Source organism: Amblyomma mixtum, chromosome 3 (assembly GCF_055824585.1).
Source record: "Amblyomma mixtum isolate Tamu chromosome 3, ASM5582458v1, whole genome shotgun sequence".
Taxonomy (NCBI): domain Eukaryota; kingdom Metazoa; phylum Arthropoda; class Arachnida; order Ixodida; family Ixodidae; genus Amblyomma; species Amblyomma mixtum.
Genome location: NC_143014.1, coordinates 430,832,979 through 430,846,789, shown reverse-complemented (window position 1 = coordinate 430,846,789; position 13,811 = coordinate 430,832,979). Strand labels below are relative to the sequence as shown.

The 13,811-nt window shown below is 48.9% G+C and overlaps 1 protein-coding gene across 1 annotated transcript; it reads right to left on the bottom strand.

The window, feature by feature from the left end:
- Window positions 1-429: 429 nt before the first annotated feature.
- Window positions 430-2,738, bottom strand: LOC149358096 (neprilysin-1-like). The gene is made up of 2 exons (XM_089576726.1): window positions 1,161-2,738; window positions 430-882 (listed from the first exon to the last, which is right to left on the bottom strand). Exons 1-2 carry the CDS (start codon window positions 2,736-2,738, stop codon window positions 430-432), a joined length of 2,031 nt encoding a protein of 676 aa, XP_089432852.1.
- Window positions 2,739-13,811: the final 11,073 nt, after the last annotated feature.

Sequence of the window (13,811 nt, the reverse complement as noted above, 5' to 3'; positions counted from 1 at the left end):
ATAGCACTGTGAAGTGGCGCTGTTGTCCACCGACAAATTGAGGCAGTTATGCGTCTTTCCTTTTCTCAAAACCAACAGAGGGTTTAGACTCCGTTGGTTTGACCAAGGTATTCCAGGTTTCGCGGTAATTTTTTTTCCGATATAGACGAGTATTTTATTTCAGATTAAAACCGGGCATCAGAAGCACAGGCAGATTTGCACAGTCTCTTTAGGTAGGGTGCACGTCATTGCATTCTATTATGTTGGCCGAAGAAAACTTATTAAAACCTGGTTCAGGAAAGCTATGACAGAAATCTCTTAGCCCTTTGTCACAGCAAACGCGAAACTGCAGACTCACCTATTCCACTCTCCAGCGATCTAACGCTGTTTCAATCAATTAGTCGTCCAAGATTTGCACCCGCCAGCACAGGAAGAGCCGTCCTGCCCCTATCACCACTCTGGACACTTGACGGCGGGGTTCATGGGTAGCTCTGGATCACAGGAGAAGGCCTCGACGAACGACGCCTGGTTCGCCAACGCCAGGTTGCACCGGAGAGCAGCGGGCTCGCGGTCCTCCGGCGTACTGTCTCGGCTGCACAGGGAATAGCACCAGGCGAAGAAGAACAGCTGCTCTCTCACCAAGTCTTCGAGCCCAGGCAGTCGCAAGGGAGACGACAGCGCTGCCCCTTGCTTTAAGGCGGTATCGTAGGCTTCATAAAGAGGCACCAAGCCCAGGACTTCCAGAGCCACTGAGGGGGTCACTAGGCTGCTATGGCGAGGTGCTGATCGGGCCAGGCTGCGGCTGGGACGTCGCCATGTGGAGCTCTTTCGAAACACGACAGCCTGCTTTTCCAGGCAGTGCACAACCTTCGAAAGGCCCTGCTTCGTGGAAGAGGTCCAGGCCTGCGAAGTTGCGACACTAATGCACTAAGATGACCTGTCTCCCGTCAACACTGAGCGTTACGTAAGCATTAGAACCTCGCTGCTTCGAGCGATGCATCTCTTAGTAACGATCGAAACACCCAATTCGAAGCTATCAGTTGCAGTAACTGAACAGAACCGTTCAGAACAAAGCTTCCACGTCCGCAAAGTAAAACGCTAATATAACTCCTTTCGCGCACTCCGCCAGCACGGCAATGAGTCAATGCATCCGACTCATCGGAAACCACGATTTTACTCACCTCTTGTGTCTTCGAAGAGTTCTTTATTTCATCCGTGAACTTTGCCAGCACATGCAGAATTCCTTGAGTCACAATGCGCCCGAAGAAACCGTAGTTGACCTCCTCGGTGCCTTCTGTGTCCAACGCCGGGGCAGAAGCAGCGCTGCCCGAAATAAATAGTGAATTTGTCTTGCGATTGTAAACAGTCATGGCTACAAACTTCCGCGCGTCGTTGGCCGAGACGTCGGTAAATAGGGCTGTTGCCTGCGAGATGGCACTTTTCGCGTTTACCCTCAGCCCGATCAGGCAAGCGCTCAAGAAGGGGCCCCTGACGTCTGGGTAACTCTTGTACTGCTCGTTGAGGGCATCCGAAGACTCCAGCGTGGGCGGGAAAATGACTCGTGTTTTCAGACGCTGAACCTCTCCAAGTGTCACGGCAAGGGACGACCCGCGGAGCCATCGAGACGTGTTCGCAATTCGCATCAAATGGTCCTTTATGTTGTGATACACGCTGCCAGTTTTCCGGAGTGTTTTGCGTTTGACGAAAGAGTGGAAGTAAGGAACTGTTAGTGCGTGACCGTAAATACGTAAAGTGAGCTCAATGCAGTACCACTGGGTGTGTTGACCTACGAGAGGCACGACGCCAGAAGCCGCGACAACTTCGCGGATCATCTGCCAACTAATGAGCGTTCGCAGTTCGGCATCATTAAGACTGTCTATGACAATTTTCAAAAAGGTGACTGCGGCTTCCGCAACAAAGACGTGGGGCACAAATGGGAAGCCCTCGGTGATATTTTTTTTAACGAAAGACTTCCATTCTTCGTTGTTTTCTGAGTCGTCGCTGACAAGGTGGGCGAATTCCTCGAGCCCGACTATTAATATCTTGGTGCTGTTTTTGTTGTTGCCGAGGAGCTGCTTATAAGCGGCGTAGACAACATCGTCGAGGTCAGTGACAGCAGCAGCAAGTGCTTCTGCTTTGCCCGAGAGGACTCCGGCGCCTTGCAGCACTTCTTGAACGTGCTTTGTGTAGCCCTTTTGATCAGCGAACGTTTCCTGCGTTTTCAACCACAGTTTTAACGCTGCGGAGACTTCAAGAGTGAGGAGATACCTGCGTCTCCACACCATGCTGCCGTCGACGCCCACTTGGTAGAAAACAGGCAGTCCTGCGACGAAGAGTTGCTCCGCAATCTTGACCAGTGGTCGAAATTCCGCGTCTTCTTCGAAGAGCATATTTGACTCCACGTAAGACCTGAGCGCCGATAAGTTGTCCCCGTGCCGCAGCGTCCGCGTCCTGCACAGCTGAAGAAACGCGGATGCCTTTTGGCTGGTCGTTTGGTGCAAACGTGGAGGTCTTTCCGCCAAATGGTGGGCGACAATGGTTGCCGTAACCGCGACGGCTACTTGACGCAAGCCGGCGCCGTCGGGGCTAGCATCGCCCGCGCTGCCGCACACGTGCTCGTAGAAGTCGACGCACGGGCTCGTGTTGGCCGACCTGAACCGAGTCATGAGGCGGGCCGTATCCTCGCAGGTTGTGGAGGCGCAGCGCCGGCCGGTCTCGTGGGTCGCTGCCTGGCGATTGGAAAGAGCAGAGCCGGTCATGTGGAATGCAAGCAGCCACAAAAAACTCACTACAGAGGCGACGAACACGACTACTAGCAGGCGGACGAAGCTGTGCGCGAACTGAGGCGCGGTCCGTGTCGCTCTCTTTGAGCTCCAGGGTCCTTCGATCATCGCCTGGCTGCCGTTCTTTTTCGCGCTGAATGGCGCGCGTGAACGAAAGAGGACTCCAGCTGCTGCGTCAGCGGAAACAGGAATAATCTCAGCGTAGGTATTAACAGGTCGCTTTCGCTAACGGTGCTTAAATCACTAAATTTCTTTAACAAACGCAAAGGTATACAAAGAAGAAAGAAAATAGAAGATTGGGAATGAAGTGCTCTCCGTTTTCTTGGATGATGATAATGATTCCGCGGCCATTGCAGCTTCCCCCTTTTGAAAAGTGACGCCGACTGGTGTTCGCAGCAAAAAATCCCGCCAAGTCGCATGTGCTAGCATGTGAAATAGAAGACGACTCTCACCGGGCAGCGGTACAAAAGCAGCAGTTAGAGACGCTGCAAATAATTAGCGGAAACTATTTTTCACCACAGAATTCAATGTGAGATTTCTGGATTTCTCCGATTTTTTTAGGTGTTTGAATAACAAGCATCACTAGCCACACACTTGTGCATGTGTGCATGAAAAGGTAAATTTTCCTTACATTGCTTTAAAACCACCCTTATGGTACCTGCCAGAATGACAAAAACCTGGAAGCTGCAGGGATTCAAACCATAGACCTAAGAGCCAAAAGCAGCTGGCATTCCACTGCAACACCGAACCGTAATTCTACCTCACTGTCACACACTGCGCCCAGAACCCAACCAACAAGCATGACATGCATGAGCGTGGAATGCCTGCAGGTTGCTGTTTGAGGCGCTGTGTAGCCGCCGGCTGCACTTCACGTCGTTGGCAATCGCACCGTAGAAAATAAGAGTGTAAAATAACACGCATTCTTTGTTATCCAAATGGATATCTAAAAAATCGAAAGAGATTTCTGCCAAACGAGGACCGAATTACACGTATGTGATTTAGCTGTATTGGGCCCACACCAGCCGCGTCGGCGTTTTTCTTCGTTCACTGTAATTCCGCGGCGAAGACGACGTACAAGGTCGTCGTGGTTTTGCAGGTTCTTTTCAAGTAAAGAATAGCCAGCTTAAAACGAAAACAACACTGGCGGAACACTTCGTTAAATATTGCGTTCAAGCATGTGGATTTTTCCATACCATATGCCGCTAGTAAGAAAGAGGACAAGGAAAGGAGCATCGTATTTCGTCAACTGCGGGAGAAAATCTTCAACTAAGTGAAGGCCTTCCTCTCGAATCGCACAGCCACGATAGGAATTGCAGAGATCCGGTCACCGACGGTGCCCATGCACAACAAAGGCCGGCCGCAGGGCTCTGTAGTCTCTCCAATGCTGTTCATCATATATGAACGCTCAATTTCGTGCAAAAAACTCTTAACCCGCGAAGATATCGGCTTCACCTTCTACGCGGATGACATCACCATATGGTTGGTTGGTTGGTTGGCCTCAAGTGGAATAGCACATACCCACTACGGGGGAGTGGCCAAGACACAGGCGGTGAACTGTTGGAATGATTAGGAGTTTTAGAGGAAAATGAGTATTAATAGGGTATAGGCTGACAGGGATCCTTGGCAGAGAAGGAAGAAGTTCTGCAAGCAGTTATAGGTATGATCGAACAATTTGTTGAAAAGAGCAGTCTTCAGTGCTCCCCGGCGAAATCTGGACTTATCATTATCAGGCTACACAGTAAAAATTACAAGTTCCAGGGAGAAATTGAACTCTACCTAGGAAATCAAAAAATACGGAAAAGAGAGAAGATGAGAGTTTTGGGGCTGTGGTTACAAAGCAGTCTGAGAGCGGATTATACAATCCAAACTCTCACGGCTACGGTCAACCAAATATCAAGAATGATTAGAAGTGCAACCTGGCATCGCAAAGGGATGAGGGAGGAAGACACCCTCCGCCTAGTCCAAAACCTAGTCGTAAGCAGTATTACATATGGGATTTCCTATCAAGAAATCAGAATCGCTGATAGAGGGGCCATTGATACCACCATAAGGAGAGCCTATTAAACTGCCCTAAACATCCTATCAGCGACATCAACGGAACGTCTTTGGGCGTACAAAAATCTTCGAGGAGCCCAGGGAGGCGGTTGTGGAGGGTCAAAAAAATAAAAAAGACGCCTAACCACAACACAAGCGGGTATATCCTGACGAGACTGGGGCTATGGCAGGAACTTCGAACTATTGAGAGCAGGTCCCAAATTCCGACACCTGCAAGAGAAAAGATCTATGTAAACCCGATACCCAGACACATGCACCTCGAACGGCAGAAGGGTATAGAAGGAGTGATAGAGTGAAAGCATTGGCAAAATAAACTATCAGAAGAACTGCAAGCAGTATAAGTGGACAACCGGGGCTGTGCCGAACCAGGCATGTTCGCGATTGCCGCGGTCGACAAACAGAAGAGGCCAATCATCACAGCTTCAGTTTATGCTAAAGATCCTACGGAAGCGGAATCACTGACCATCATCACTGACTCAAGACCAACAGGGGAAGTCATCGCATATAGTGACGGACTCCCAACAAGCCTGCAGCGACTACCTTGCTGGAAAACATCACTTACGGAATGGCGAGCACACCGTTAACACACACACACACACACACACACACACACACACACACACACACACACACACACACACACACACACACACACACACACACACACGCACGCACGCACGCACGCACGCGCACACACACACACACACACACACACACACACACACACACACACGCGCGCGCGCGCGCGCGCGCACGCACGCACGCACACGCACACACGCACACACACTCACGTAGAATAACTTGGACATCTGGTCATGAAGGCCTAGCTGAAAACGAGATAGCAATGATCTAACCCGAGCTCTCACAAACCGGGTGGATCCCTATCCCTACTCCACCCCCCTCCTAGGACCGTAGGCTGACAAGATAGAACTCCTTAGGTTAGAAAGAAGACATTTCTCACTGCCACACAAACTGTCCTCCTCGGATGCCATTGACTGTAACAGAATACAAACATTTTTGTTTGTATTCATATATTCATATGCAAGTCTTGACAATTTACACAAGATCAGACCCACACAATACCCAAGTTACTGTTCTTGGTGCGGAGCAAGCCCCACGCTCTGCCATACATCTTGGGAATGCGAGGACAAGCCGGACAAAAAGTTAATAGTGCCATACCAAACACACGAGCAGTGGGAAGTGGTCCTGACCAGCTACAGCCTGGAATAGCAAGCCTGCATCATCTAGCTAGTCCGCAAGTCAGCTGCCGCCAGCGGAGCCCTGGACCAGGGGCTCCGACCACCCGGCTCGTACGAATAAATCTATTCCAAATAAAAGGTTGGTTTGGTTTCGTTTGTGGGGTTTAACGTCCCAAAGCAACTCGGGCTATGAGGGACGCCGTAGTGAAGGGCTCCGGAAATTTCGACCACCTGGGGTTCTTTAACGTGCACTGACATCGCACAGTACACGGGCTTCTAGAATTTCGCCTTCATCGAAATTCAACCGCCGCGGCCAGGATTGAACACGCGTCTTCCGGACAGCAGGTGAAGTTCTCTCTCGTTTTAACAAGACGCAGTCAGCTACTTCATAGCATAAATCTTTAAAGTGGGTCTTTGTGTGGTTTGGTTTTATCAGGTTTAACGTTCCAAAGTGACTCAGGCTGTGATGGACGCCGCTGTGGAGGGCTCCGCATAATTTAGACAACCTTGGGTTCTTTAAAGTGCACTGACATTGCACAGTAGACGGCCCAGAAGCATTTATCCTCCATCAAAATGCGACTGCCATGGCCGTCATAAAGCCCGCATCTTTCTGGCCAGCAACCAAGCACCATAACCAATGAGCCACCGCAGGCGGCCAAAGAGTCTTTGTGTTCGACACTGCCGCGTAGCCTGTCTCACTACGCGTCAACGGGCTTATTCCCGCGAGCCTTCAAAATTTTTCGTGCTGGGAAAATGGGCTCGAAAGCGTCGTCATCAAAACAGTATAAGATCCCACGCTACTGCACCAGCGAAGTGCGCCATCTCTGATCTTATCACACACACACAAAAAAAACCGACCTATCAACACTGGAAAGTATTCTGTGGCTGCGCATACATACTAATACGATTTCGCATAAGTGCAGTGCCCGCCCTACATTCTGGACTATCACTTGTCGCTTCATTTATGAACAGAACTGCGTTATGCTCGCTTTGACGCAAATTTCTCGTGCCTAACGGGCAAGGTTTGCGTGGAAAAATATCAGCAGCATGACGATAAAAAGGGGAGGGAACTAGAACCATATTCAGAACCTAAATGATGAAACCGTCCCTTAGGTCATAAATTTCTCATAAGATGAAGTCGCGAATATAAAACCGCGGCCGCGACTGGCCGCGACGAGAGAGATCGTACAAACGTAACAGGGAGCTTTTCCACATGAAGGCCGATGTTGCGAGAAAGGCAGCCTGGTCGGTGCTGATCAAGGCCATTGCTGCGACAAGGGCAGGAGACACGGTTTATCGGGCACTGAAGGGGGGCGCCAGATTGGTGTCGCGCCTTCTCCCCTCCTCAGGTCACGATTTCGATCGAGTGTTGAGGACGAAGAAATGATGATGATGATGATTAGGCTTCGATTTTTATGGCAGAAGAGCAGCTTGCCGAAGAGCGCGGCCATTTTCCACGAGGTAGGGCCAAGGACTCGTTGTCCCAGGCCTTTCACCCCGTGTTTAGTGTCTTCCGAGAAGAAAATACAAAAAAAAAATTCATCGCACGTCTACCCTTTGGCATTGCGAATTTCAGGATAGTATTGCGAAATACTGATGCCAGTCGGAGTGTTCAGTAACACTGAGAAAAGGTGCGGGATGTTTGCTTCTCTTATGCAGCTACACTCACGTTACCGCCACGGGTATAGATTCAGTGAATGTTTTTCGCTGAAAGCGTTTGAACGGCCGGGCGCAGTGACCAGTCATTGGTTTAGGGGGCTGAGGTGTGGATGCAGGGACGCAGGGTAGGGGCCATGAAGCATGGTCGCTCTTGTATTCATGTAATGAACGCATCCAACGTGGCAGGTGCAGGAAGACAATCAACGAAAATGAGACGGCAAGGAACTGGGTAGTCGGAAATGCTGACGCGGGCGAAATTTGGTGTCCATACAAGGGAGTGCACTTCGACTTGCGAACTGTCACTTTGACGGCACAGGGCTACACGGGGAAGGAAAAGTGTCGCCTGGAATGTACCCTTTTAGGACAACGCACTGCACCTTCACCTAGTCTCTTTGTCCATCATTTTCGCAAGGCGAAGCCGCTTCACCTGTTCGACCACTACAGGCGTTTCCTCGGCCAACGACCTGGCAAAATTCCTGACGATATATTAGGCGCACGAGTCCACCGCTGCCATCTAAAGCATGACGGGGCTTGTGGCATTTTCAGCGGTTGTGGTACCCGGCTGGTAATCACGAGGACGCGGGATCAAATCCTGGCCGCGGCGGGCGCGTTTCAATGGAGACCGGGTGTTGAATCATCGTAACCATTTTGGCTACCAGGGTTGCCGCTTCAACATGCGTTCAACATAGACATCGACCACGTGCTAACGGAGATAATAGAGGGGAATGGGGAGCATATTCGGTCTGAATGTGTACAGCCCACCCAGGCAAAGGTAAGCTGACTTCGAGCTACTGATCAAAGATGCAAAAAATATAGGCAAGGATAATGGTCTGCACGTGTTGGGAGACTTTAGCGCGCAACGCAAGAGCGGGGGATATGTAGGGGAAACCACCAAGGGCAAGAACCTAGCGCAACCGGCTGCGCAAATGGGCATGGATCTTGTAACGGATTTTACGAAACCGGCTAGACTTAGCAACAGCGACAGCAGAAATACCTTTCCACACCTCGCTTTTGTAGAGAACCCTAAAGATATTTCATGGGAAGACACAAACGAGAGTCTTGGCTCTGCCCACTCCATCCTTGCGGTATCGTTGGGCACTACGAGGGGCAGACGAAAGTTCGGAGAAGCAAAAATAACTGAATGGAATACTTTTATTGCGGATTGCGACAAGAAACCGATTCAAGCCATGAGGCGTGGAGCAAGGGAATACTTGTTTGGTGGAGTTGACAGCAATATGGGACGCCTCCAAGCCTTGAGGAGCTGAGTGCCATTTTGTTGCATCTACTGTAGTTCGACCGTCATCCCCTCTTTTGCTCTGGGTACTAAGTGTGGAGCTGGCGCCATAAGAACTACTCCTTGCCTTGTACAGAGCAATTTTCCCTGGCAATATTCCAATGCATTCAACTACATCAGAAAGTTATTGAAGACATTTTATAATAGCTGACCGCTGTTGTGGTGAACGCAGTTGGGGTATTTTGGTGTAGCCTTTTGACTGTGTTCAATTATTTGCATACGTCAGCGGCCAAAACTGGCTTCAACGGCAAGAGCGAATTCAAGACACCGGCGACATGATATTCATCACTTCAGCTCTGTAGTTGGGACACTGCACTAATTGACATTATTATTATTATTTAGATTGCTAACTTGAAACAGACACAAAGAAACAGAATGCAGAGGGGAATGCATTATCACGAAAGGGGAATATGTTGTATGCTGTCATTCGTTCATGTGTTTAATAATTTCGGGCTGCTTTTGCAGTTGCCAAGTTATACATGCGCATATTTGAATAAGCCACTCTTGAGCTTGAAGTTCATGTTATGACCATTTATTCAAATTGTTTTCATCCATTTCGAGCTGGTAATTTATGGAGTCGAGACAGAGTTTCTCCAGAACGAATCATTGCTAAACCTGCTGCTGAGAATCCCCGAGCAGGCCAATTCATTGTCTTGAGCAGGTGCTGCTTCATTGACCTTCCATACATCTGCTTGCGAAATGCCAAAATTTGCCAGATTTGTGCCCATTAGGTAAAGGTGCGTGTTCTGCTGCTATAGTCGCATGCAACTCGAGAACGAAGGAGCTTTTCTCCATCAAAAAACCCCTTTCGAGCCAATGGCGTTGATCATGACCCTGCTAGCCTGAAAATGAAGTGGAGGTACTATCCGTTTTCAACTGCCACTCCCTGCAACCTTACGCTAGCAAGGTCATGAGAATCGGCCAACGCCATTGGCTGGAAGCGAGTCCTTTTGACGAGGAACAACCGCTTCGTCCTTGGGTCGTATCCGACTATAGAACTGCGGCTCACCTGCATGAGCACCCGACGGCTTGCCCTGGAACACCTATTTTGTACCATGTCTGGTGCGCACCAGGCAAATTGGCTCGGCACAGGGTCACTGTCTTCAAACATAATGCTTGAAGTAGAAATATCTGGTTTTGCTTTGCACTGTTGCACGTGGAAATGCATGTTTTAATGTATGGTCATTACAGAATGGCCCTGTACTTTAAGAAACATACACAACTTGTTCTGCAGCATAAATTTCAGGCAGCCGTATGCAGCATTTCACATGTACACCCCCGTGAAACGTCTCCAAGCCACGAGGTATGCAGTTAGCCCCGTAGTGGGGCATTCAAGACGGCCATCATCTGTAAATTTTTGCGAGGCGAGAAGACCCTTGTGCTTGCCTGTCAAGGACCTTTGGTGTTCAGTCCAGGCAGTGGTCCACTGTACGGCTTAAAACATGCTGTGGAGGCCGAATACTTTTGTCCGAGACTGTACATTAAACGTAAAACTAGGTTGGTGTGGTGCCTGAAGCACCTTTCACAAGTAATATTTCAAATGCATCAAACTTTTTTTGATATTCAGCTGCAGCTCTTTGGGCTGCTCTGCATTTTGATGTGAAATAAATTGCTGTAAAGTCTGTTACGTTTCTCTGGCAAAATTCTGCTTATGACAGACATGGGTACTTCTCTGGGTAGTAAAAGGCGCAGTATTGTTTCGCAGGGAATGTGTTACCGATTTCAGCCACCACACAGCATGGCAGAACCTTACGGTTTCTCCTGCCGAGGTGGCACAAAAGTCCAGCGGAGAAACTGTTGGTACGCAGTGTACCTGTTCCTATCGTATCTCGCAAAACTGCTATTCAAAGCCTATCCTGCACCCTCGCGCCCGCAGCCAAAGACGATTTCATAAAACCACTTTTCGCACTGAATGCATCCTTTTATAAGATCACATGCGGCGGTATGCTCGAGAACATAGGAAAAAAGGGTACGTTCGAAAGAGCCCAGAACTCTGCGAGCGGCATGATGTACGAGTATGCTAGAGCGGCAAAATTATGCCAGTTCAACTAAGCGAACAACAAACGGCCGTGGCACTCCATGCGCAAGAATATGCAGATGATTTAGGGAGAAGCAGCATGGTGTGTGTAAACAACAGCGTGGTGTATGCTAGAGTGACAAAAGTACACACCTCAACTCCGCAAACAGTTAGGATCGCACAGATGGGAGAATATAAGGCCAGATATAGCCAGATATAGCTGTTACATTGCCGACAGTTTATCCGACACAATTGCTGGGACGTTGAAAATAATGCTCTAAGACCAGCAGTGAAACCTAACCACATGACTTGCCAGTTAGCACCGCCACAGCGCTCCGCGGCTGCTGGCTCACTCTGAACTGCCTCAGGCTTCGTATGCCTGCTTCTGCCGAATCGTTTGCCAGCGAGTAGAAAATAAAATTTCAGTATTTGGAACGGTGGCATCTTCTTCAGCGTCGCTCTCATGATCTTCTGCTTCTGGCCCAAAATAAAATTCCAATCCTTCTTGAAGTCGCACGCACTAGACGACATCGTGCTATGTTGCTTGCGCGCGGTCCGTCTGTCCTTAGCAGCAGGTGCATTAGTAGCATACGACGCGCCTACCCTTTGACGTCACAATAATGTGCACCTATGTCAAAAGGCCACTGTTGCGGCTGCCAACTTATGACGTCACGCAAATACATGGCAACCATGATTCGAAACCGAAACGGCTCGGTGGAACTACTATAATAATAAATTATATAATGCGTGTTCGTTCTTCTTACACCGCGTACCATGCTTACAGCAACACTACGTACCTCTCGGAGCAAAAAAGGACAACTCGAAAATGTCATGTTTATACAACTTTAAGGCGGTTGCCTGTATTTTTTCCTGGTTGTGATTGCCTAAATTCGCATTCTTGACATCTCTGTTGCTAATCTGTGCATAAGAGCTACGGTAGTCCACTGCCCCGTAGGAGTCGTGCTTCTATTGACGTTTTTCTTTCACTAAAGCTCGAAAGGGAGGCGTGAATGTTTCCGTGCTCGACTTTCACTAGTATTCAAATTCGCAACAATATCAATCAGGGCTGAAAGGATATCAGTACCTTTCGGTTTGTTGGGCTCAAGGGCTGCTTCTATAAGTTATGTCGCTCATTCGGCGCCGTCAAGGAGAGCGGCAAACGGACTCCATGGCAGGAACGCCTAGGTTCAACTTGTGTGTCTGTGTCTGTCTCTCTTTCTCTTGGCCTACACATAGCAGAGGATATTCGGGGTGATAGTGAATTTCTGGGATCGAGGACTCAATCAAGGAACAAAGTTGATTTTGCCAGAGCTGGACAGTCGGTCGTCTAACCTTGTTCGAGGATAAGTAAGAGCATAACTTAATCACGACCTTTCTGCCGCTCCCGTGTGTGTGGCTAGCGTCCGTACAAAATATGTCTACGAAGTTTGTTTTTTTATTTTTTCGAGATTGCGAGAACTGTACTGTTATTTCTGTAATCAAGGCCCTCTTCGAATACGTTTCATACTCATCGTCAGCCTAACTACGCCCACTGCAGGACAAAAGCCCCTCCCATATTCCTCCATTAGCCATTTCCCGTGCCAGCTTCGGTCACCTTATTGCCACAAACTTCCTAATCTCTTTCGCACACCCGACTTTCTGCCACCACCCACTGCTGAGTTTGCTTTCTGTCGGAATCCACTCCTTTACCCTTAGCGACATTCGGTTATCCTGCCTTCGCATTCCAGCTTTTGCCACAAGCTAAATAAAACAGTCATGGGCCGGGCATGTAATGCGGAGAGCAGATAACAGATGGTCGCTTATAACTACAGACTGGGTTCCAAGGTGGGGGAAACGTGGCAGCAGGCGACAGAGAGTCAGTTGTATACAGAGGATATCAGTAAGTTTGCGGGGATAGAGTGGGCGCAGCTGGTACGGGACAGGATTATTTGCAGGCGAATGAGAGAGGCCTTCGCTTTGCAGCGGATGCAAATGTGCTGACGATAGCGTTGAAATAAAATGCGCAGTACTGGAAGTTAGACCAGGGGCATAAAGATTATGCCTATCGCGTTGTCAAGTAGAGTCATGAACTGATAGCTTGCTGCTGCGATTTCGTTAGTCCTACACAAGTGAAAAAAATCTGCGCGCACGCGAGCGGAACGCTTATTTGTGCATTCGCATGGGTCATATCATACCTTGGATTTACCGAGTATACAGCTTGACGACTACAACTGCACGCAACATTTAACGTCCGCGTCGCATGCGTAGACACAGATTGGACGCATAAGTATAATGGCAATATCCTGTCCCATTTCATACATTGAATTTGCGTTCAGTCGCCCTCCAGTAATTTACCGTCTCCTCCATGTGTCATCGTTAAGATAATTTGATGACAGAACTCTCCACATGAAATCCAGAGGGTCTTCTTGGGCTAGGTCATCCATTACTGCAAAATAACGCCGCGAATAGGTCTGTGCAGTACATGTGGCTTCGCAATACTTGCTGGGGGACCAGTTGGTGCATATTTTCGCAAAAAGAGCGCCAAAACAGAGCCATGTGAGTGGCTACCTTCCCTGTTCTGATCTGCATACCCCTCGCGTACATGTACGGTTCCTCCTCTCCCTCTAGATACTTTTTCATATATTAACTCGCATCCGCTGAGAATAAACGGTTTCAAGATGCGCTTGTCCCGTCTCTTACTGTGTGCTGTCTGTTTTGGCGCCAAGTCCTTTTACAAAAAAAAAAAAAAAAACTTGTGGCTTCGTCAGCGCTTCTTTTTTTTTTTTTTGTCGCACAGTCTGAACTTCCCGCACACGGTACCAATGCTAGAGTGGACAGAAAAAGAC